A 16,212-nucleotide genomic window follows, 5' to 3' on the forward strand; every position below is an offset into this window, starting at 1 on the left:
TGTCACCCATTTCTTTGTAACTGCTGCCATTTTGTCTGTTAATAAATTCCTATTCCTAATATGGAGCTTGGCTCCAAATTCATCCCCCTAAACGCTAGCATTGTGAGCTTCATGTGACAGCATTTCACGTTACAGATCGTGTCACACTCCCTTAGTTCACTTCTTTATACTTACTGTGCTTGAGAACCAAAAACACCAAGTGAAAACATGGCTAACTTGGCCACCATGTAGGAGACCCCGGGGTTGATAGTCACATTTTTTACATTCCTCTGAAAAGCTAAAAAAAAAAAAACAAACAAAAAAAGCCTATATCTTAAAAAAATAATAATTTCAACACAAGAGAGAAGTTTAAAGTTTGAGGTAACAAAATAGACTTTCTTTTGCTCTGTGTCTTTTTCTGTTCTATTCTATTCTGTTTAAATAATTTTAGTTTAGCTTTTTGTCAAATGCTTGTAATTTAGAATAATCAACAAATAATATTTATCAAAGCAACATTTTATTTGAACCTGTGTTTATCTATGTTTACCTAGTGTCTGAAATAATACAGCCTTCTAGTCTTTTCCTCTGACGAAACACTTGTGGGCGTCAGTGAGTTTATGTATAATTTCCTCTGCTGCTGTTCCAAGCGGACTGAGGTCATGTGGTGCTTTCCGGCTGCTGGCTACAGACTTCACTGTTCACCAATAGTTTAAGTCTTTGGAGTTCACATCAACATGGCTTCTAACTCCAATATATCAAGCATGAGGCGACTGGTGGAGCAACTCAAGTTAGAGGCCAGTGTGGAGAGGATCAAGGTAAAATTATTTAGTAAAGCAGTAATATTGTTATAATAATGTTGTTGTCGTCATTGTTTTTGTGTTACGACATAGACACTTCATTGGGTTATCTCAATTCTGGAGACAATTAAGTCAACACCATCCAGAGGATACTTTTTAAAGATGTTTGTACATTATACTTACACATTATTATACCATCAGAACCTTTTTACCATTGTCATAAATACTTTATTGTTTTGACCAAGTCAAACTGGGACACGTTTTAGATGTTTTTTTTTTTTGTTTGTTTGTTTGTTTGTTTGTTTTGCTTTTTTGCCAGGTGTCTCAAGCAGCCGCAGAGCTACAGCAGTACTGTTTGCAGAACGCAGGCAAAGATGCTTTGCTGGTGGGGGTCCCCACAGGCAGCAACCCCTTCCGAGAGCCACGTTCATGCTCCATTGTGTGATGCATCTGAGTATACAGCACATCTCAAGGTCAGGCTTGCTCCAGTTATACAGTATTTCTGTCTAGTTCAGCGCTGTTTTGGGGCCTGGGCGAATTTGGCTCTAGAATAACCATGAGTATACCTTTTTACAGATACAGAAAGAAGACTATGACAATATGGAGCCCAATAGACATGTTTTGTACTGTATGTTTTTTTTAGTTTTTTTTTGAAAAATTGGTTTTGTACTGTTATTTTTATATTAAATGACACTGTGAAAACATTTAATATTTTCCCTTTTTCTTTTTTTTTTCATTATAAAAGTAATGAGGACCAATGTTGTTATCTTGGATACAAAACGGATGTTTAAGCCAGGTTCTAAATTGTTCCTTGCAATCTTGCTGCATCCCTGCTTCCTGATGTTCCTGCCAAGTTAAAAACACAAAGCTGAAGGGAGGAAACGGGGTCTTTCCTGTTTGAAACAGGAATGAAGACAAACATCCGTAAGTTTTTATATGTTTTATATATCCTTTTATATATCTTCCACAACCACTGTTACCAACATTAATTTAATCCAGTAATGTAAATAAAAAAATTGTGGAAACTGTGCAATTATTATATGGGCCACACTACATTTTGGGCAATTGTGTAGGTAAAAATGACAACTCCTATTTAAAGAAACATTTTCTCTCACTTCTCCATTTTTACTGTATATTTTAAGTATATTCATTATAGGGGTTCTTAACTTTATAGGGTTTCTTAATCATTTTTACCTTGAGGCCCAAATATTTTATCCATCCATCCATACCTCTTATCCAGGGTCAGGTTGTGAGGGCAGCAGCCTAAGTAGGGACTGCCAGACTTCCTTCACCTCGGACACTTCCTCCAGCTCCTCCAGGGGCACCCTGAGGCCCCCAGGCTGGCCGAGAGACATAGTCCCTCCGGCGTGTCCTGGGTCTTCCCCAGGGCCTCCTTCCGGTGGGACATGCCCAGAACATCTCCCAAGGGAGGCACCCAGGAGGCATCTGGAACAGATGCTCGAGCCACCTCAGCTGGCTCCTCTCTACGTGGAGGAACAGCGGCTCTACCCCAAGCTCCTCCCATGTGTCTGAGCTCCTCACCCTATCCCTAAGGGAGTGCCCAGCCACTTTGTGGAGGAAACTCATTTCGAGCGCTTGTATCCGCGATCTCGTCCTTTTGGTCATTACCCAGAGCTCATGACCATAGGTGAGGGTAGAAACACAAATTGGTAAATCGAGAGCTTTGCCTTTGCCAACTATTTCAGTATAAAGTAACTTCTATCTATTTTTTCTTTGTAGACTGCAGAAGATCTCTCATAGTATTGGAGTATATAAGGCTTTGGAGGCAGGAGTGCTACTTGGATATGCAAAAAATGTGAAGAATTGTCCTTTTGGTGCTCTTCAGTGTAGGGACCAGTCTCAAATACAAAGTGGGAAAAAAACTGAGGCACTCAAAAAGTACAAAATAATTAAAAGCCTTTAATACCACATGGCAGATAAAGTTAAAATACGCCAACGCGTTTCGGCCCTTCGGCCTTCATCAGGGCAAACTCGAAATTTTCTTATTCTTAATCCTCTCGGTATCATCTCAGTGATAGACTAGTGAACAGTTATCTCCCTCCTTTGAAACAAAAGACATGGTTGGACACTAAGGCTGGTTGCTACAGATGTGGTAACTGCACCTTTTGTGAACATGTACAACAGACGAACTTATTCATGGACATTAACTCAGGTCAAAGTTTTTTATTAGAACATTAATTAATTGTAACACTACCTATGTGGTATACAGACTTGAATGCCCATGTGGTCGTTTTTACGTAGGCCGAACAAAACGCAAATTGAAAAACAGACTGGCTGAACATAAACAGGCTATAAGGACATATAACCCCCTGTATCCTATGGCCGTGCATTACAAAGAAGCCAACCATGGCAGCTGTAAAAGCCTAAAAGTCTGTGCAATTGAACATATTAAAGAAACTTTAACTTCTTGGGTTCTTTTTAAAGACAATGCAGTAAAGTGTGTTTACCTTGTTGACATGTTTCGGCTGCTAGCTGCAAGCCATCTTCAGAACTGTCACCGGTGTTGGTGGTGACGTGTCGTATATCAGCTGTTGTTACTTCCTGTAGGCGTGGTCAGCCTGATGGACCTGGCAGGTCGCTTAGACTGACCACGCCTCCCGTCGCCCGGTGTTCTCTGGAGGAGGGTGTCCCAGGTGTGTGAAAGGAGGAACGCGCCGTCGTCCCGGTTAATGCTGTCCGTGCCTCGTTTCCTGATTTCAATGGCCTCCTTGATCCAGCGTTTGAACTTGTTGTTTTCCGATCCAATGACCCGAGCCCCGTCCCAATCCATAATGTGGTTGTTCCTTGTACAGTGGTCTGATATGGCGGATTTTAGGTTTTCCTGTTCTGCTTTTTCTTTTTGTGTTCTGGTGAGTCTCCCTGACGTTTCCTTCTCGCATTCCTTTTGGTGTTCCTTTTTTCGGATGTGAAATGCCCGGCCTGTTTCCCCTATGTATGATTTAGTGCATGATTTGCATTGAATTTCGTAGATGGCATTGCATTTTTGTTCTTGTGGGATTTTGTCCTTGGGGTGTACGAGCTGTTGACGGAGTTTTGTGTATGGTTTTACTACAGTGCTAATGTTGTGTTTTTTCATGGCTCTCTGGATGGGTTCGGTTATTCCTCTGATGTATGGTAGTGTGACTATGTTTTTGTCCTGCTGCCCTGTGTTGGATTGTAGTGTTTTGTTTTTTTTTTGTTTGCAATGGGAGATCCACTATCCGCAATAATGAGCAGTTTTTTCATGGAGGATTTGGAACAGAAAGCACACTTTACTGCATTGTCTTTAAAAAAAAGAACCCAAGAAGTTAAAGTATATAAGAAGACAAAATGAACATCTTTTGCTCCATATTAAAGAAACAATAAGAGGAGGAGATAGACTGAAAAAACTATTACAGAGAGAAACCTACTGGATCTACACTCTCAAGGCCACACAGTTTCTAGGACTCAATGGAGAGTTAGATTTCTCCCCCTTCCTTTAAAACCACGAGTTTTAAATGTGTAATCGATCCTTGTTCTATATCCCTGTCTTCTTGAAATTATTTAAGACTAGCCCTTAACTATATTATACAAACTATAGCTGAAGCACTTTTGAGTTATCGCACTCTATATATATCCTTACACTATGTATCTTTTTATACTATTTTATACTATTTTCATATAATGTATCTATGTATTGGTTGTTGGGATTTGCACCATTTATGTCTTGTATTATTGTATTTGAATTTGTTTAGCCTATAATTAAGGTTTGTTAGGCCTACATGTCCCATCATGCATCTAGGGGACTGTGGGCCAGCCCACTGTGAACATGTGACCTACACCTATTACTTTAAATCTGCACTGTGAGAACCATCTCGAGTTTGCCCTGATGAAGGCCGAAGGGCCGAAACGCGTTGGCGTATTTTAACTTTATCTGCCATGTGGTATTAAAGGCTTTTAATTATTTTGTACTTTTTGAGTGCCTCAGTTTTTTTCCCACTTTGTATTGGAGTATATATTCTGCACTGTACCACAAATTAATATTAGTGCCTCAGCCTTAGTGTGCCTTTCTTATTAAATACTTAAACAAACATAAAAAATATGTGTAAAAGACTGCATTTGTACCACCATGTAAATAAAACCAACCAAACAAACAAAAAAAGTAATTCAGACATAAGCACATATGCCTATATTATACAACTATACATTTAGCTTATAGATGAGGCCTTCAGCCTTACTGGTTTCTTACTGGTCATGTGTCATTTAAAAAACAGGATCTCCTCAAAGGTGTCTTTCTTTTTTTTCTCTTTAGCTTTCAAACAAAAGTTTAAAATTACTTAGCAATGCTAAGTAATAAATGACTACTCACGCTGGAGCAGGAAGAGCTTTAATCATTATGCTTTAAGTAAAAAATGACTAATAACTAAATTATCTTTTATTGTCTATTGTATCAACTGATTTTTTAATACATTTTAATCCAAGATGTTGACCACTGGGAATACCAGATGACACAGACGGGCAACAGCGGCTCTAGTTGTGTCCTTAGGCAAGACATACTGCGCATTAAGAAACTGGTGTACGCAATGGTCATATGGCCCAGTGTCACAGGCGGGCAGCCTCGCTTCAGTCAGTCGAGTGCCCTTTTCCCAAATGAGTCCCTACTCCTTCACCCCTCATATTGCACCCGCTGTGAAGACCCCTTTGGTCCATTCATCACCGCTTTGCTTGCGGACGCACTTCACTCGCTCCAATGTCGGGCAGTACATTCAGTGGTGTATTATAACGCCACCTTCTGTATAGTTTTAGTATTTGTGCTGTGTAAATATTTGGACTGTGTTAAAGTAAAATATAATAATAATTTTCATGCTATAGACGCTTGATGAGTGTTTATAGAACAGGTCCAGATCAGCCACCATCTCACCAGTGAATAAAAAAAAAGAAAATAAAAAAGTAAATCTTATCTTGCTTCAAAACTCAATATCTAAATCACGACGCTTGTTTCAACATACACCTAAACAAAGTGGAACTAAACTTGTTTGGTGCGTGTAGCATGTGGGGCTTACAAACACCTGATTAGGGACCACCACGAATCTACTCTAGGACTACGTCCTGCCCCTCTTCCTAGGGTCTTGATCATTTCGGACGGCACTGTTCGCGGGAACGCGCAAATTCGAGTGTTAGGGCCTGGGGAAGGAAGAAGGGAGCCTCTTGGTAAGGGCCCTTCCTTAGGGCAGCTGTCCACTTCTTGTATTGTGCTGTATTTTTGTAGATAAAAGAATGACCTATATAAGCATCTATATTTATAAATGAAGTAATTTTTGCTGTCAAACGGGTTCCTTTTGTAATTACACGTCCGCCTACCCTTCTTTGTCAAAGTGTAACAGGTGACTCTGGAGTTGTATTTCCCTTTAAAGGTGTGGGCGGGGACCAGAGAGCAGGCGTTAGGTTTCAGTGCGTCTTTTCTATTCTCATACCCAGTGCAAAAGTGTCTCGAGCTAGCACTGGTTACTGCTGCATGGCGGATAGTGCGTCACACCTGTTGACTCTGACTTTACTGGGCTGTACGAGTGGACATGTGGACTAACCTAAAAAGAGAGGACTGTCTTGACCCCATTGTCGTCTGTGTATGACCTCATACTTTTATGCCTAGATGAGTACGCCAGTCAAGTGGGGAGATGGCCAAAGTGTACATGTTGTATGTGGGTGTATTGGCAGGTAAGTTTTTAAATGTCATCAGTAGAAGCAACAACTAGATTTGGGTTTTAAAGTTAAATTCTTTCATGTTGAAGATTTAAAATATTTACAGCCAAATTACTTTCAGTTGTGTTTCACTTCAGTATAGTCACCAAATGACAGAGCAAGTTGTGTTAGTTTATAGTTAAATTAAGCAGCACCTTGGACTGATGTAAGGTTTGTCTGAACTACCTAGCCTTGTAATACACAAGTAGCAACATTAATAGTAGAAAGCAAAACCCTACTGTATCTCCCCCTGTATAACAAGTGAGGAGATTTGTTGTGTAGTTGGTTTTGTGTCCCAGCAATATTGTACTGAGGGAACTTGAACTATGCATCACACATGGTTACTTCTAACATGATGAGTTTTTGGTTTCTGGCCTAGGTTTGGTTCTATGCAGATCCTCTGAGGCAGTGTGGAATACGACTGCGGGGCCTACTGCCAATGCAACAGAGTGTGATCACCATAGCAACGGAGACAACTGCACAGGTAGATCAAGGTGGGAGGGAATATACAGCTGTGTTGTAAACTGAAGCTTTGAAGATTTACTTTGATTAATAAAGAAATGAACAAATGAGCAATTTAGAAAACACTCCACCTTAATCAGCTTTGGGGTTAGTGAAATCAGTGATCGACTGAAGACTCTGACACTCTGCAACTTTTTAGTTTTTGACCTGCCTCATTGTTATTGAAGTTTTTATATTGGGCATTTGTTATGGTATGTTTTCATTTGATATTTTATTGCAAGCAAAACATTTTTGCATTCACAAGTAATTTCCAAGTTCATTCACTGTCTTTCCTGAAACTGGGTTATTCTCATTTTGGATTTAGCGGAATACTAGATATCCGATTTCACTGAGCTGTTGCGCTTTATTGCTCTCACTTGAATGGGAGTATACTTTTACAAGCTCTTTTTGAACCTTTTAATGCCAGTTGGTCATAAAGATAGTAGTGCTTATGTGGAGGCCTATGTGGTGTCCTAACACTTAAAAATGTCACGTTCTCTATTCATGACTCACCATCTAGAAGAAAATAATAAATAATAATAGTTTTTTTTATTTTCTGACTTCAATTTCCTTAATTAAGAAAATGTTAAGTAACTTAGAGGATATTGAGTTGTGACCCTTCCTGGAGAATGATTCACCAGATCTCCACTACGTATCTCATTACACTAGTCTATTTATACATGAGGTCACACAACCTAGTGAGGGGGCAAGAGTAAGCCAAAAGACTTTGAAATAAAAAGATTTATCTTGTGTCATATGTAAAATATGATTGTTATGAATGCACTATATGATAAAAAGTTGTTTAAAACTTGTTTTCTTTATCAACAAACAGACACAGCAGAGCAGTGGAACGGGCACTTCTCCACATGTCCAGAAAAACTTACTTTCTACTGTATCCATGGGGAGTGTCGTTACATCAAAGAAATGGATATGGTATCTTGCAGGTAACACTGGTTTGTTTAAATATAAATTAATAAAATGCCGTGCATCCAAATGAATATATAATGAATATTTCTCCTACGCATGTGGTGTTCAGGTGTCATCCTGGATTTATTGGATCCAGGTGTGAGATTATTGATCTTGGTGTGCTCATAGGTGAGAAAAGTCAAATCATTATCATCTGTGCCGTTGTGGGATTGGTGCTACTGATTCTTTTAGTAGTCCTTATTTGCGTATTCTCACAGTAAGTATGACTTGAGTAACACTTTAGTTGCTACCCCTTAGTTCTTTTAGATTTAATTGTGTTTTTGTATTCACAGCCGGAGGGGAAGACTCTGTAATAAAAAGAGGAGGCACACCAATGAGCCGAGAAATGGCACAGAAAAACTCCACATGGATGTTACCTCCGCATTAATAGCTGACTCCCCAGAGCAACCACATACAACAAACTCTGTGTGAAATGAAAGTATGTCCGCTCTCCACTAGTGCCTCTCAGAGGAATGTGACTGTTCTGGAGCCAGCTGCTGTCTTTTGTCACTTGGTGCTTCAGTATGATACTCTGACCATGGCACGGGCCTAAACATTGGATAAACGCCATTTGTAGAGGTACACCATAAGAAATGAACACATCTGCTTATTTTTCCTGAATGGTATTATGTGTGAAGATCCGCAGAGGAAAACTCTTCAGATTTGTGAATAACATGGACAGACGTGATGTCTGCCTGGTGGTGCCTTTGTGCTCAACCAAAGAAAAGGAATGGAAAAAATGAGTGTCTCCAGCTGCTGGTGGATGATAACAGCTGATGGAAATGTCCTTCTGTGATGAAGATGCTTTCCACTCATGTACAACTCGTGAGGACAGCCACTAGAAATGTACAGGATGTAGAGGCACAGCCCCTAACTGTGGTGTACATGTGCAATATTTTAGAAGATAAACCAAGTATTTTTTTTATGTTCACCGTATCACATAAAGCCTCCAAAGAGATGAGAAATACTTTGTTACTTATTTTCTAAAGCAATGCTAAACTGCCATCTGTACACAGACTACATGTTGATGAAGGATTGCTTAGGTAAATTTGATCCTCTCATTTGGAGCAGGTTAGAACAGCCACCCCTTTATGTGATGGCTCTGTTGACCGGAATAGCCAATACTCATGGGAGATTGTCTAAACTTTTTTTTTTTTAATCCCTGAAGTTAATACAGTGTTGGTTGTATTTATTCATTGAGTTAGCCAGCATATTATTATTGATCAATTCCAGCATACAATCATGTCACATTCCATTACAATGAGCTGAGTTGTATTTATTATTTATTTATTTTGTGAAAAGGGTGTGGTGCTAATTTGCGTGTTTGTGTGTGGAAACCATTATAAGTCACTTGAAAGAGACAAATAAATAGTAATAGTTTACTGGTTAAATTAGTGTGTATCGCTTACATTCACTTTCTCTTATATTTCTACTCTGTGTATGATTCGGTCAGCTGACATTTGCTGGGCATTGTTGGAATGTTTAAAGTACAAATGACTTTGTACTTTTATCATTTTGATAATGAAATCTGAATGAGGCCTAGACATAATTTGTCAGTTTGGCCAACCAGCACTCCTACATCACATTCACACTCACACATAGGGTAAAGTGGTTTGTCCACAACAAGTCGGATGCAAGAATTGTTGTGATTGAACCATTTTAATTATTTTATTATATTGCATTGTAGTTTGTTAGTGTAATTGTGGTAGTTTGGAGAGATTGTGAAGGAAAAATTAATTTTGTTATAGACCGTGTCCTCTTTTGTAAACAAAGTGTTCTATGTTTTGTTTTGTTTTGTTTTTTTTATTATTTTTTTCAGTAAATGTGTCATAATGTTATTTCAGATGTGCGGGATTCATGCCGTTTCCTGGGTGTGTCCACAAGACTTGATAACAGATATCAAAGGGCAATGCTGGATTAGGAATAGTTTTTTCAAGAAAACTGTCGATCAGTAATCTGTCCGTAACGTGATCACAAGTTTAAAATATCTAGTTTCCAACTTAGAGTACCCCTTATATTTTGTCTCACATTCTGAGTACTCCTAATAGGAAAGAAAGAAAGAACAAAGGACGCACAGACAGACAGAGGTCATGTCAGTACTGGCTTGTCATACTCTACGCTCTTTCTACTACGGTTAAAACCCATGGAAATATTAGGCGCTTCAGTTTTTATAGTTTATTGAAATGCCACTTGGGGTCAGCAAAACACAATCCTTTTAAGCTTACGCTACAAAACAGCGCCAGTTGACGGATACTGTACACACGCAATTCAGGAGAATTCTTTCCTTGCTCCTTATAATTGAAAAGAAAAGAACAACATTCATCCACTGAATAAACCTCCGAGCTCTCGGAAATGCAGGCTATCAATCTGAAGTTGAGAGAACAAAAAAAGCTTATTAAATTAGACAGGTCATTGCTTACACTTTCACTTTTCACTAGAACTTGGTAATATGTTGTTTGAAATGTTATTGTTATTGTTATTGTTATTGTTATTGTCATATAATCAGTGAATTACAAATCTGTTCCTCTAAGGTGTTTGGTTCTGTTTTTTTAATTACTAAAACATGAACCCACCCACATCACTAACATCACAATAAACATGAGAAAACTATAATGACTAAATTTAGATTCAAGATCACATCTGAAGTATTAATGTTTATTACCTGGCCATGACTTGATTTGCATACTCCTACATTTCCTTATACATACACCCTATATGAGAGTGTTAACCTTTATGAATTTTAAATGAAAGGTAGAATACAGCAGCCACCAGCTTGCACTTAATGCATACTTCAGTCATTTTAATTTATCTATACTTAAAGTCCAATATAAGGGCCTGTGAAAGATTCAAGACTGCCTTTGAAAATGAAGTGGAAGTAATGAAATATCTCACCTGGCAAGTCTAGAATAGCTTTCATCTGTCTGTTTGTCTGTGTTGTGCACCTTTAGTTGGCTCTTGGACACTAATAATCATTGATTTATATACAACATTCAGCAAGAAAAACAGACTATGCAGATAATAATCCATAAAAGTGGCCAGCATAATGTAAATGAGTAACATTCTCCTTAGGGCTCCTTTGAGAATATATTGACGAAACGAGTTCTCATATATATTAGGCTGCTATTGTGTTCACTGGTAAGTATAGATCAAGGAGGCCAGGGACATATGATAAAGTTTAGGTAACAAGCATGAGGAAAATTCCACCATATCAATGAAAGTCTTGGACCCTTTTTTGTTTTCTATTTTACACAGAGAGAAAGAAAATACTATAGCTTGTATGCTGTAAACCAAGGTCATGTACTTTCTTGGCAGATCACATTAGTTCCCACATTGACTTATAAGGTCTTTCCTCTTTTAATGCTCACCATGAAACAAAATGTTGGCTTAATCGGGCAATGTAATCAGTAACTTTGTAAAGTAAAATAAAGTTGCAAAGTGCATATCACAAACCCAGGAGACAAAACATATTCTCATTACAGGTAAACTCCGTAAGAGGATATAAATCATTTTTAACCCAAAATGTAGCAACATTTAAGAACAAATAGAAATAAATAATGGTTCATGGTTATTAAAACACAACATTATTATTTTTTTCTTTTTTAATTACTCAAATTACATGTTTATCTTTAAAGCTTAAATACCTTTTACCTTCTTATGTATGACTGATTACATATTTAAAGGTACTGTACAATTATTCATGCACAGCTGCATTCATTTGAAACGGTCAGATTTAACACATTCTACTGTCATCTCCTCCTGGCATAAATTCACATCTCACACATAATCATAATCAATCAACCATAATCAGTGACTGCTTTTTCCATTAACTTGTTTTTCTGCATCTTTGAGCTGCTTTAAATAATATATGCTCCATTGTCCCACAACCCAAAGTATTTTTTATTATGCTCTAGCCCTTTCCTGGTTACCCATGATGTCAGGCAAGGTGGAATATTTTCTCCTGTTCTTTTTAACCTGTACATGGATGATTTATTTAGAAAACTGCAACACTCTAAGACTGGATGTATGGACAATCATTAGTTGTATGATGATGATTTAATTGTTCTGACACCATATAGTGCTGGTTTACAGCAACTGATGAGAGCCTATTCAGAATATGGGAGGCAGTATGATATCAAATATAATTCAAAGAGTGTTGTCATGATTGCCAAGACTAAGGAGGATCAAAAGTTAAGCTTCCCCTCTTTTTACTTAAATGAGAATCAGCTGACTAATGTAACAAAAACAAAATACTTGGGCCATACTTATTAGAAATGACTCCTGTGATGATGATGACATCCAGCGTCAGTGTTGCAAACTGTATTCACAAGCAAATATGCTGGCACGCAAATTCCATATGTGTACAAATGATGTCGAAATGACTCTTTTTAGATCATACTGTACTCCACTGTACACAGCTCACCTATGGTGTAATCACAGCAAAGCAAAGATGAATAAGATTATGGTGACATATAATGATGCTCGTAGAATACTGCTAAAGATTTCAAGGTGGGAAAGTGCAAGTGCTTTGTTTGTGACTGCAAATATTCCCACATTCCAGGCTCTAATGAGGAACCTCATGTATAAATTTGTGTGTAGGATAATTGAATTAAGAAAGTGAATTATAATGAGCTTGACTGATATTAAGAAAAGTGACACCCAATATTATTCTGACATCTGGAAATGCTATATGTATTGTAATTCTACCAGATATATATATATATATATATATATATATATATATATATATATATATATATATATATATATATATATATATATATATATATATATATATATATATAAGACTTTTCAGAAGGCAGATGCCACTCAACCCATAGGCTAAAGAGCATTTATTCTAAGAGCCACATATTCCCAACAGTTCCTCCTTTCCCAGTCTATGGCTACAAACAAGTCTCTGTGCTTTCCTGCGAGAAAGCTTAATTTTCTTCATGCGTCTTACAATCAGCACTAGGGACAGCGCCAGGTGAGTCAGATCTGCTAGTAGGATGGCGCACGGAGACGCATGCATTGAGGAATCTTCAAATAAAAAATGAGCATAAGAGCATGCCATATATGCCTTGGAGAATTGTTTCTTTTCTTTTTCGACTCGTAACGGAAGGTTTACCATCGCATGCATGTTGAAACGAGTTAAGCAAAAATGTCTGAAGACAGTGCGGACATTTCGGAAAGATCTCCGGGCTGGATTTGCACTTCTTTTAACTTAACTTGTGTTTTCAACTCGACCATGAACCAGTCACTTTCGAGATACTTTCATTTGTCAGATACGAGCCAGGTGGATGCGGCCGGCGATGCAGCGGCTGTACTGAGGATTATGATCTCGGTGGTGTACTCTTTGGTGTGCGCATTGGGGCTTGTTGGGAATTTACTGGTCCTGTACCTAATGAAGTCTAAACAGGCTTGGAAAAAGTCCTCTATAAACCTGTTTGTTACAAGTTTGGCACTGACAGACTTCCAGTTCGTGCTCACGCTGCCATTCTGGGCGGTGGAAAACGCACTGGATTTTACGTGGCTTTTCGGTAAGGTCATGTGCAAAGTAGTATCGTATGTCACAGCAATGAACATGTATGCCAGCGTCTTTTTCCTCACGGCAATGAGCGTGGCGCGGTACTACTCCCTTGCCTCTGCGCTCAAGGGCAGGAGAAGACGCGCGCACTGCCCGTCTGCGCGTTGCATTTCGGTGTGTATCTGGCTCGCTGCTGTTTTTGCCGCGCTGCCTCACGCTGTATACTCCACCACAGTCACCGTCTCCAATGAAGACTTGTGTCTGGTCAAGTTCCCCGACAACAATAACACGGCGCAATTCTGGTTGGGATTATATCACTCACAAAAAGTGCTACTCGGATTTGTTTTTCCGCTTGGCGTAATTTCAGCCTGCTATCTTCTTCTTCTACGTTTTATCACACCTCAAAACATCAACAACTCAAGCGCAAAGAGACGAGCCAAAGTCACAAGGTCTGTGAAAATAGTAGTCCTGTCGTTTTTCCTGTGCTGGCTCCCTAACCAAGCCTTAACAGCGTGGGGCATTCTTATCAAAATGAGCGTGGTGCACTTTAGTTATGAATATTATACAACACAAGTTTACATTTTCCCCTTGTCTGTGTGTCTGGCGCACTCCAACAGCTGCTTGAACCCTATTCTTTATTGCCTGATGAGGAGGGAGTTTAGAAAGGCGCTGAGGAAACTCTTCTGGCGCATGACTTCTGCAAAGGCAACGAACATCAGGCCCATCACCGCGAGTACAAAGCCGGAGGGAGAGGAGCAAGTCCAAGCGGGACTGCCTATCAGCGTTTCTCAACAGTCCGCAGTGGTCTTCTACCCACCTGGGGCTGTCGTGTACAACGACAGACGGGACCTGCCACAAAACAGTACCTAGCAGCTCCCTGTCAAGATTAAATTATGACGTCTTTTGAATTTCCTGTTGAGGCGACTGGATGGCTAACCATATAATTTATTCTCACTTAAGCTCAAGGGGAATTCTGCAGTTTTTTGCTTAGGCATTTCCTTTTCAGTCTATAAAGCCAGTACATTCTCTCTGGCAAAAACTGGAATATAAATAAAATTGCCAAATTTTGAGACACTTGCAGACGAAGTCAATATTAGTCATTGCTTCTGCATCCTTATTGTTAGCGAAAATAAGTGTTGTCCTAACAAGTCCTAGAGTTGTAAAGAGAGGCAGAAACTCTGGAGTCTGAGGCAGGAGTTCATTACCATCAGTCCGGGACCTGGACACTTGAATACTCAATACTGTGCGTTAGTATCGGCAACTCAAGCCGGACAATGCTTCCACACAAGGAGGTAAAGAGGTCCACATTGGGGCTAAGAAGGACAGCTTGGAGACAACTTAACCTGAGATAAAATGAGAAGTGCATAGCATACTGCATCTCAGACGAGTTGACCAAGTAAACTGATAATATTAAAGAAGAACAAATTCAGGTCTCTACTGTATAGTAGATAGATAGATAGATAGATAGATAGATAGATAGATAGATAGATAGATAGATAGATAGATAGATAGATAGATAGATGGATGGATGGATGGATGGATACTTTAATGGCACAAATAATGTATATTTAAATCAACAACATGACTTAATGTTAAGATATATAGGTTAAGGTAAAGAAAACAGTGGTTAAAGAAACTGTATTTAGGCTGTGCTAAGCCTCTTACACTTTTAAAAAGGGTACAATCTTAACTGGACCTGACTTGTCAGTGCCTTAACTTGCAGGAACACATACAAGATTTACTTGCAATATTGCAGCTGCAGAGGCTGCGCTAGCACTGATTGATGATGTGCTGCAGATCCTGGGGTTTAGGAGGTGAGAATTCAGATCAGAGAGTACTTTTACCAACACTACTGAAACTAGCAACAAATGAGAAATTAAAATGATTCTGCTGTCTGACTGAACAATATTGTTGAGAGCAAAAGCACCCAGTTATAACATAAACAACTTGGCCATCATGTCCAATGTTTTTGTAATTAAGAAAAAAATCTGCATTGCAATTGTTATAAGTTAAAGCTTGTATGGGGACAGAGATCATGTTTATGGAATTTAAAATCTAAATCTTATGGTTCCTTTAAGCTTAGGATCAGTCATTCATGCAATGAAAACATGTAAACACAACATGGGTATGTGTGTTTGTTTTCAAATTTGGGATTTGTAATGGAGAGGCATTAAAGACTATACTGACATCAGGATAGACTTCATGAGTGGATAGTTAATGATGGACAATTATAGAGATGGGTTAAAAGTGAAAACTGGCTATCCAAAACAACTCCATATCTCTACCAGCACACAGAATTAGCCTTTCACACTGAATTGCAACAATTACAGGTAATTTAAATGTTTTTGACATCTGTGTCAAAGCTGTGTTCCAGCAAATTATGGGAATCTGCACAGAGCAGCTGTCACATCATCACATACACCCCTGCAAGATGCTTTTGGTGTTAAAATGAGAAGATGAATTACTTGTGATTGCAACTCGAAATTTGTATTTATTTTTCATCACACTTAGCAGCAGGTAGATGTTTTAAATTTATTTTGTATGAATGGCCTTTTAAAATCCAAAAAGCTTGCAGGTGTCATATCTGAAAAGACGCCAGAAACTAAATGGAAAACCTTGAATATACACATAAATTTGTTCTATGAGTCAAAGAAAATGTTTTACTCATTCGTATTTGTTGTAAATATATTTTTTTTTAAATGGAAATGTTGTTGAAGTTGCATGTCT

The 16,212-nt window shown here is 38.6% G+C and overlaps 3 protein-coding genes across 6 annotated transcripts; all 3 read left to right on the forward strand.

Annotated features, from left to right (window-relative positions):
• The first annotated feature begins 645 nt into the window (after positions 1 to 645).
• gng10 (guanine nucleotide binding protein (G protein), gamma 10) lies at positions 646 to 1,608 on the forward strand. Of its 2 annotated transcripts, XR_008632162.1 has the most exons (4): positions 646 to 794; positions 1,096 to 1,249; positions 1,353 to 1,404; positions 1,522 to 1,608. XR_008632162.1 is itself a non-coding variant. In XM_020921794.2 (3 exons), the coding sequence occupies exons 1-2, from the start codon at positions 714 to 716 to the stop codon at positions 1,219 to 1,221; spliced, it is 207 nt and encodes a 68-aa protein (XP_020777453.1). In that variant the 5' UTR covers positions 646 to 713; the 3' UTR covers positions 1,222 to 1,249; positions 1,353 to 1,423. The 2 variants fall into 2 exon arrangements, 1 of the variants encoding a protein (XP_020777453.1); XM_020921794.2 differs by lacking the exon at positions 1,522 to 1,608 and having other exon boundaries at positions 1,353 to 1,423.
• On the forward strand, positions 1,438 to 10,400 carry btc (betacellulin, epidermal growth factor family member). 3 transcript variants are annotated; one of them, XM_055153386.1, is made up of 7 exons: positions 1,438 to 1,447; positions 1,522 to 2,424; positions 2,517 to 6,470; positions 6,874 to 6,978; positions 7,828 to 7,939; positions 8,032 to 8,178; positions 8,255 to 10,400. In XM_055153386.1, exons 3-7 carry the CDS (start codon positions 6,431 to 6,433, stop codon positions 8,391 to 8,393), a joined length of 543 nt encoding a protein of 180 aa, XP_055009361.1. In that variant the 5' UTR covers positions 1,438 to 1,447; positions 1,522 to 2,424; positions 2,517 to 6,430; the 3' UTR covers positions 8,394 to 10,400. The 3 variants fall into 3 exon arrangements, with proteins under 3 accessions (XP_055009361.1, XP_020777582.1, XP_055009360.1); XM_020921923.2 differs by having other exon boundaries at positions 1,447 to 1,700; positions 6,406 to 6,470; XM_055153385.1 differs by lacking the exon at positions 1,438 to 1,447 and having other exon boundaries at positions 1,448 to 2,424.
• Positions 10,401 to 13,119: 2,719 nt separating this feature from the next.
• Positions 13,120 to 14,355, forward strand: rxfp3 (relaxin family peptide receptor 3). Its single transcript, XM_020921851.2, has one exon. The coding sequence runs from the start codon at positions 13,120 to 13,122 to the stop codon at positions 14,353 to 14,355; it is 1,236 nt and encodes a 411-aa protein (XP_020777510.2).
• Positions 14,356 to 16,212: the final 1,857 nt, after the last annotated feature.

This window comes from Boleophthalmus pectinirostris, unplaced genomic scaffold (genome assembly GCF_026225935.1).
Source record: "Boleophthalmus pectinirostris isolate CB_2022bp ecotype Guang Dong unplaced genomic scaffold, ASM2622593v1 HiC_scaffold_18, whole genome shotgun sequence".
Lineage (NCBI taxonomy): Eukaryota > Metazoa > Chordata > Actinopteri > Gobiiformes > Gobiidae > Boleophthalmus > Boleophthalmus pectinirostris.

What these genes read in the sequence shown, in the direction of transcription:
- gng10 (XM_020921794.2), top strand. Translation starts at nt 714, where the DNA reads ATGGCTTCTAACTCCAATATATCAAGCATGAGGCGACTGGTGGAGCAA. An exon ending in CCAGTGTGGAGAGGATCAAG is followed by an intron (nt 795 to 1,095) that starts GTAAAATTATTT and finishes CTTTTTTGCCAG; the next exon opens with GTGTCTCAAGCAGCCGCAGA.
- rxfp3 (XM_020921851.2), top strand. Translation starts at nt 13,120, where the DNA reads ATGTCTGAAGACAGTGCGGACATTTCGGAAAGATCTCCGGGCTGGATT.
- btc (XM_055153386.1), top strand. Translation starts at nt 6,431, where the DNA reads ATGGCCAAAGTGTACATGTTGTATGTGGGTGTATTGGCAG. An exon ending in GTATGTGGGTGTATTGGCAG is followed by an intron (nt 6,471 to 6,873) that starts GTAAGTTTTTAA and finishes TTTCTGGCCTAG; the next exon opens with GTTTGGTTCTATGCAGATCC. An exon ending in ATGGATATGGTATCTTGCAG is followed by an intron (nt 7,940 to 8,031) that starts GTAACACTGGTT and finishes TGTGGTGTTCAG; the next exon opens with GTGTCATCCTGGATTTATTG.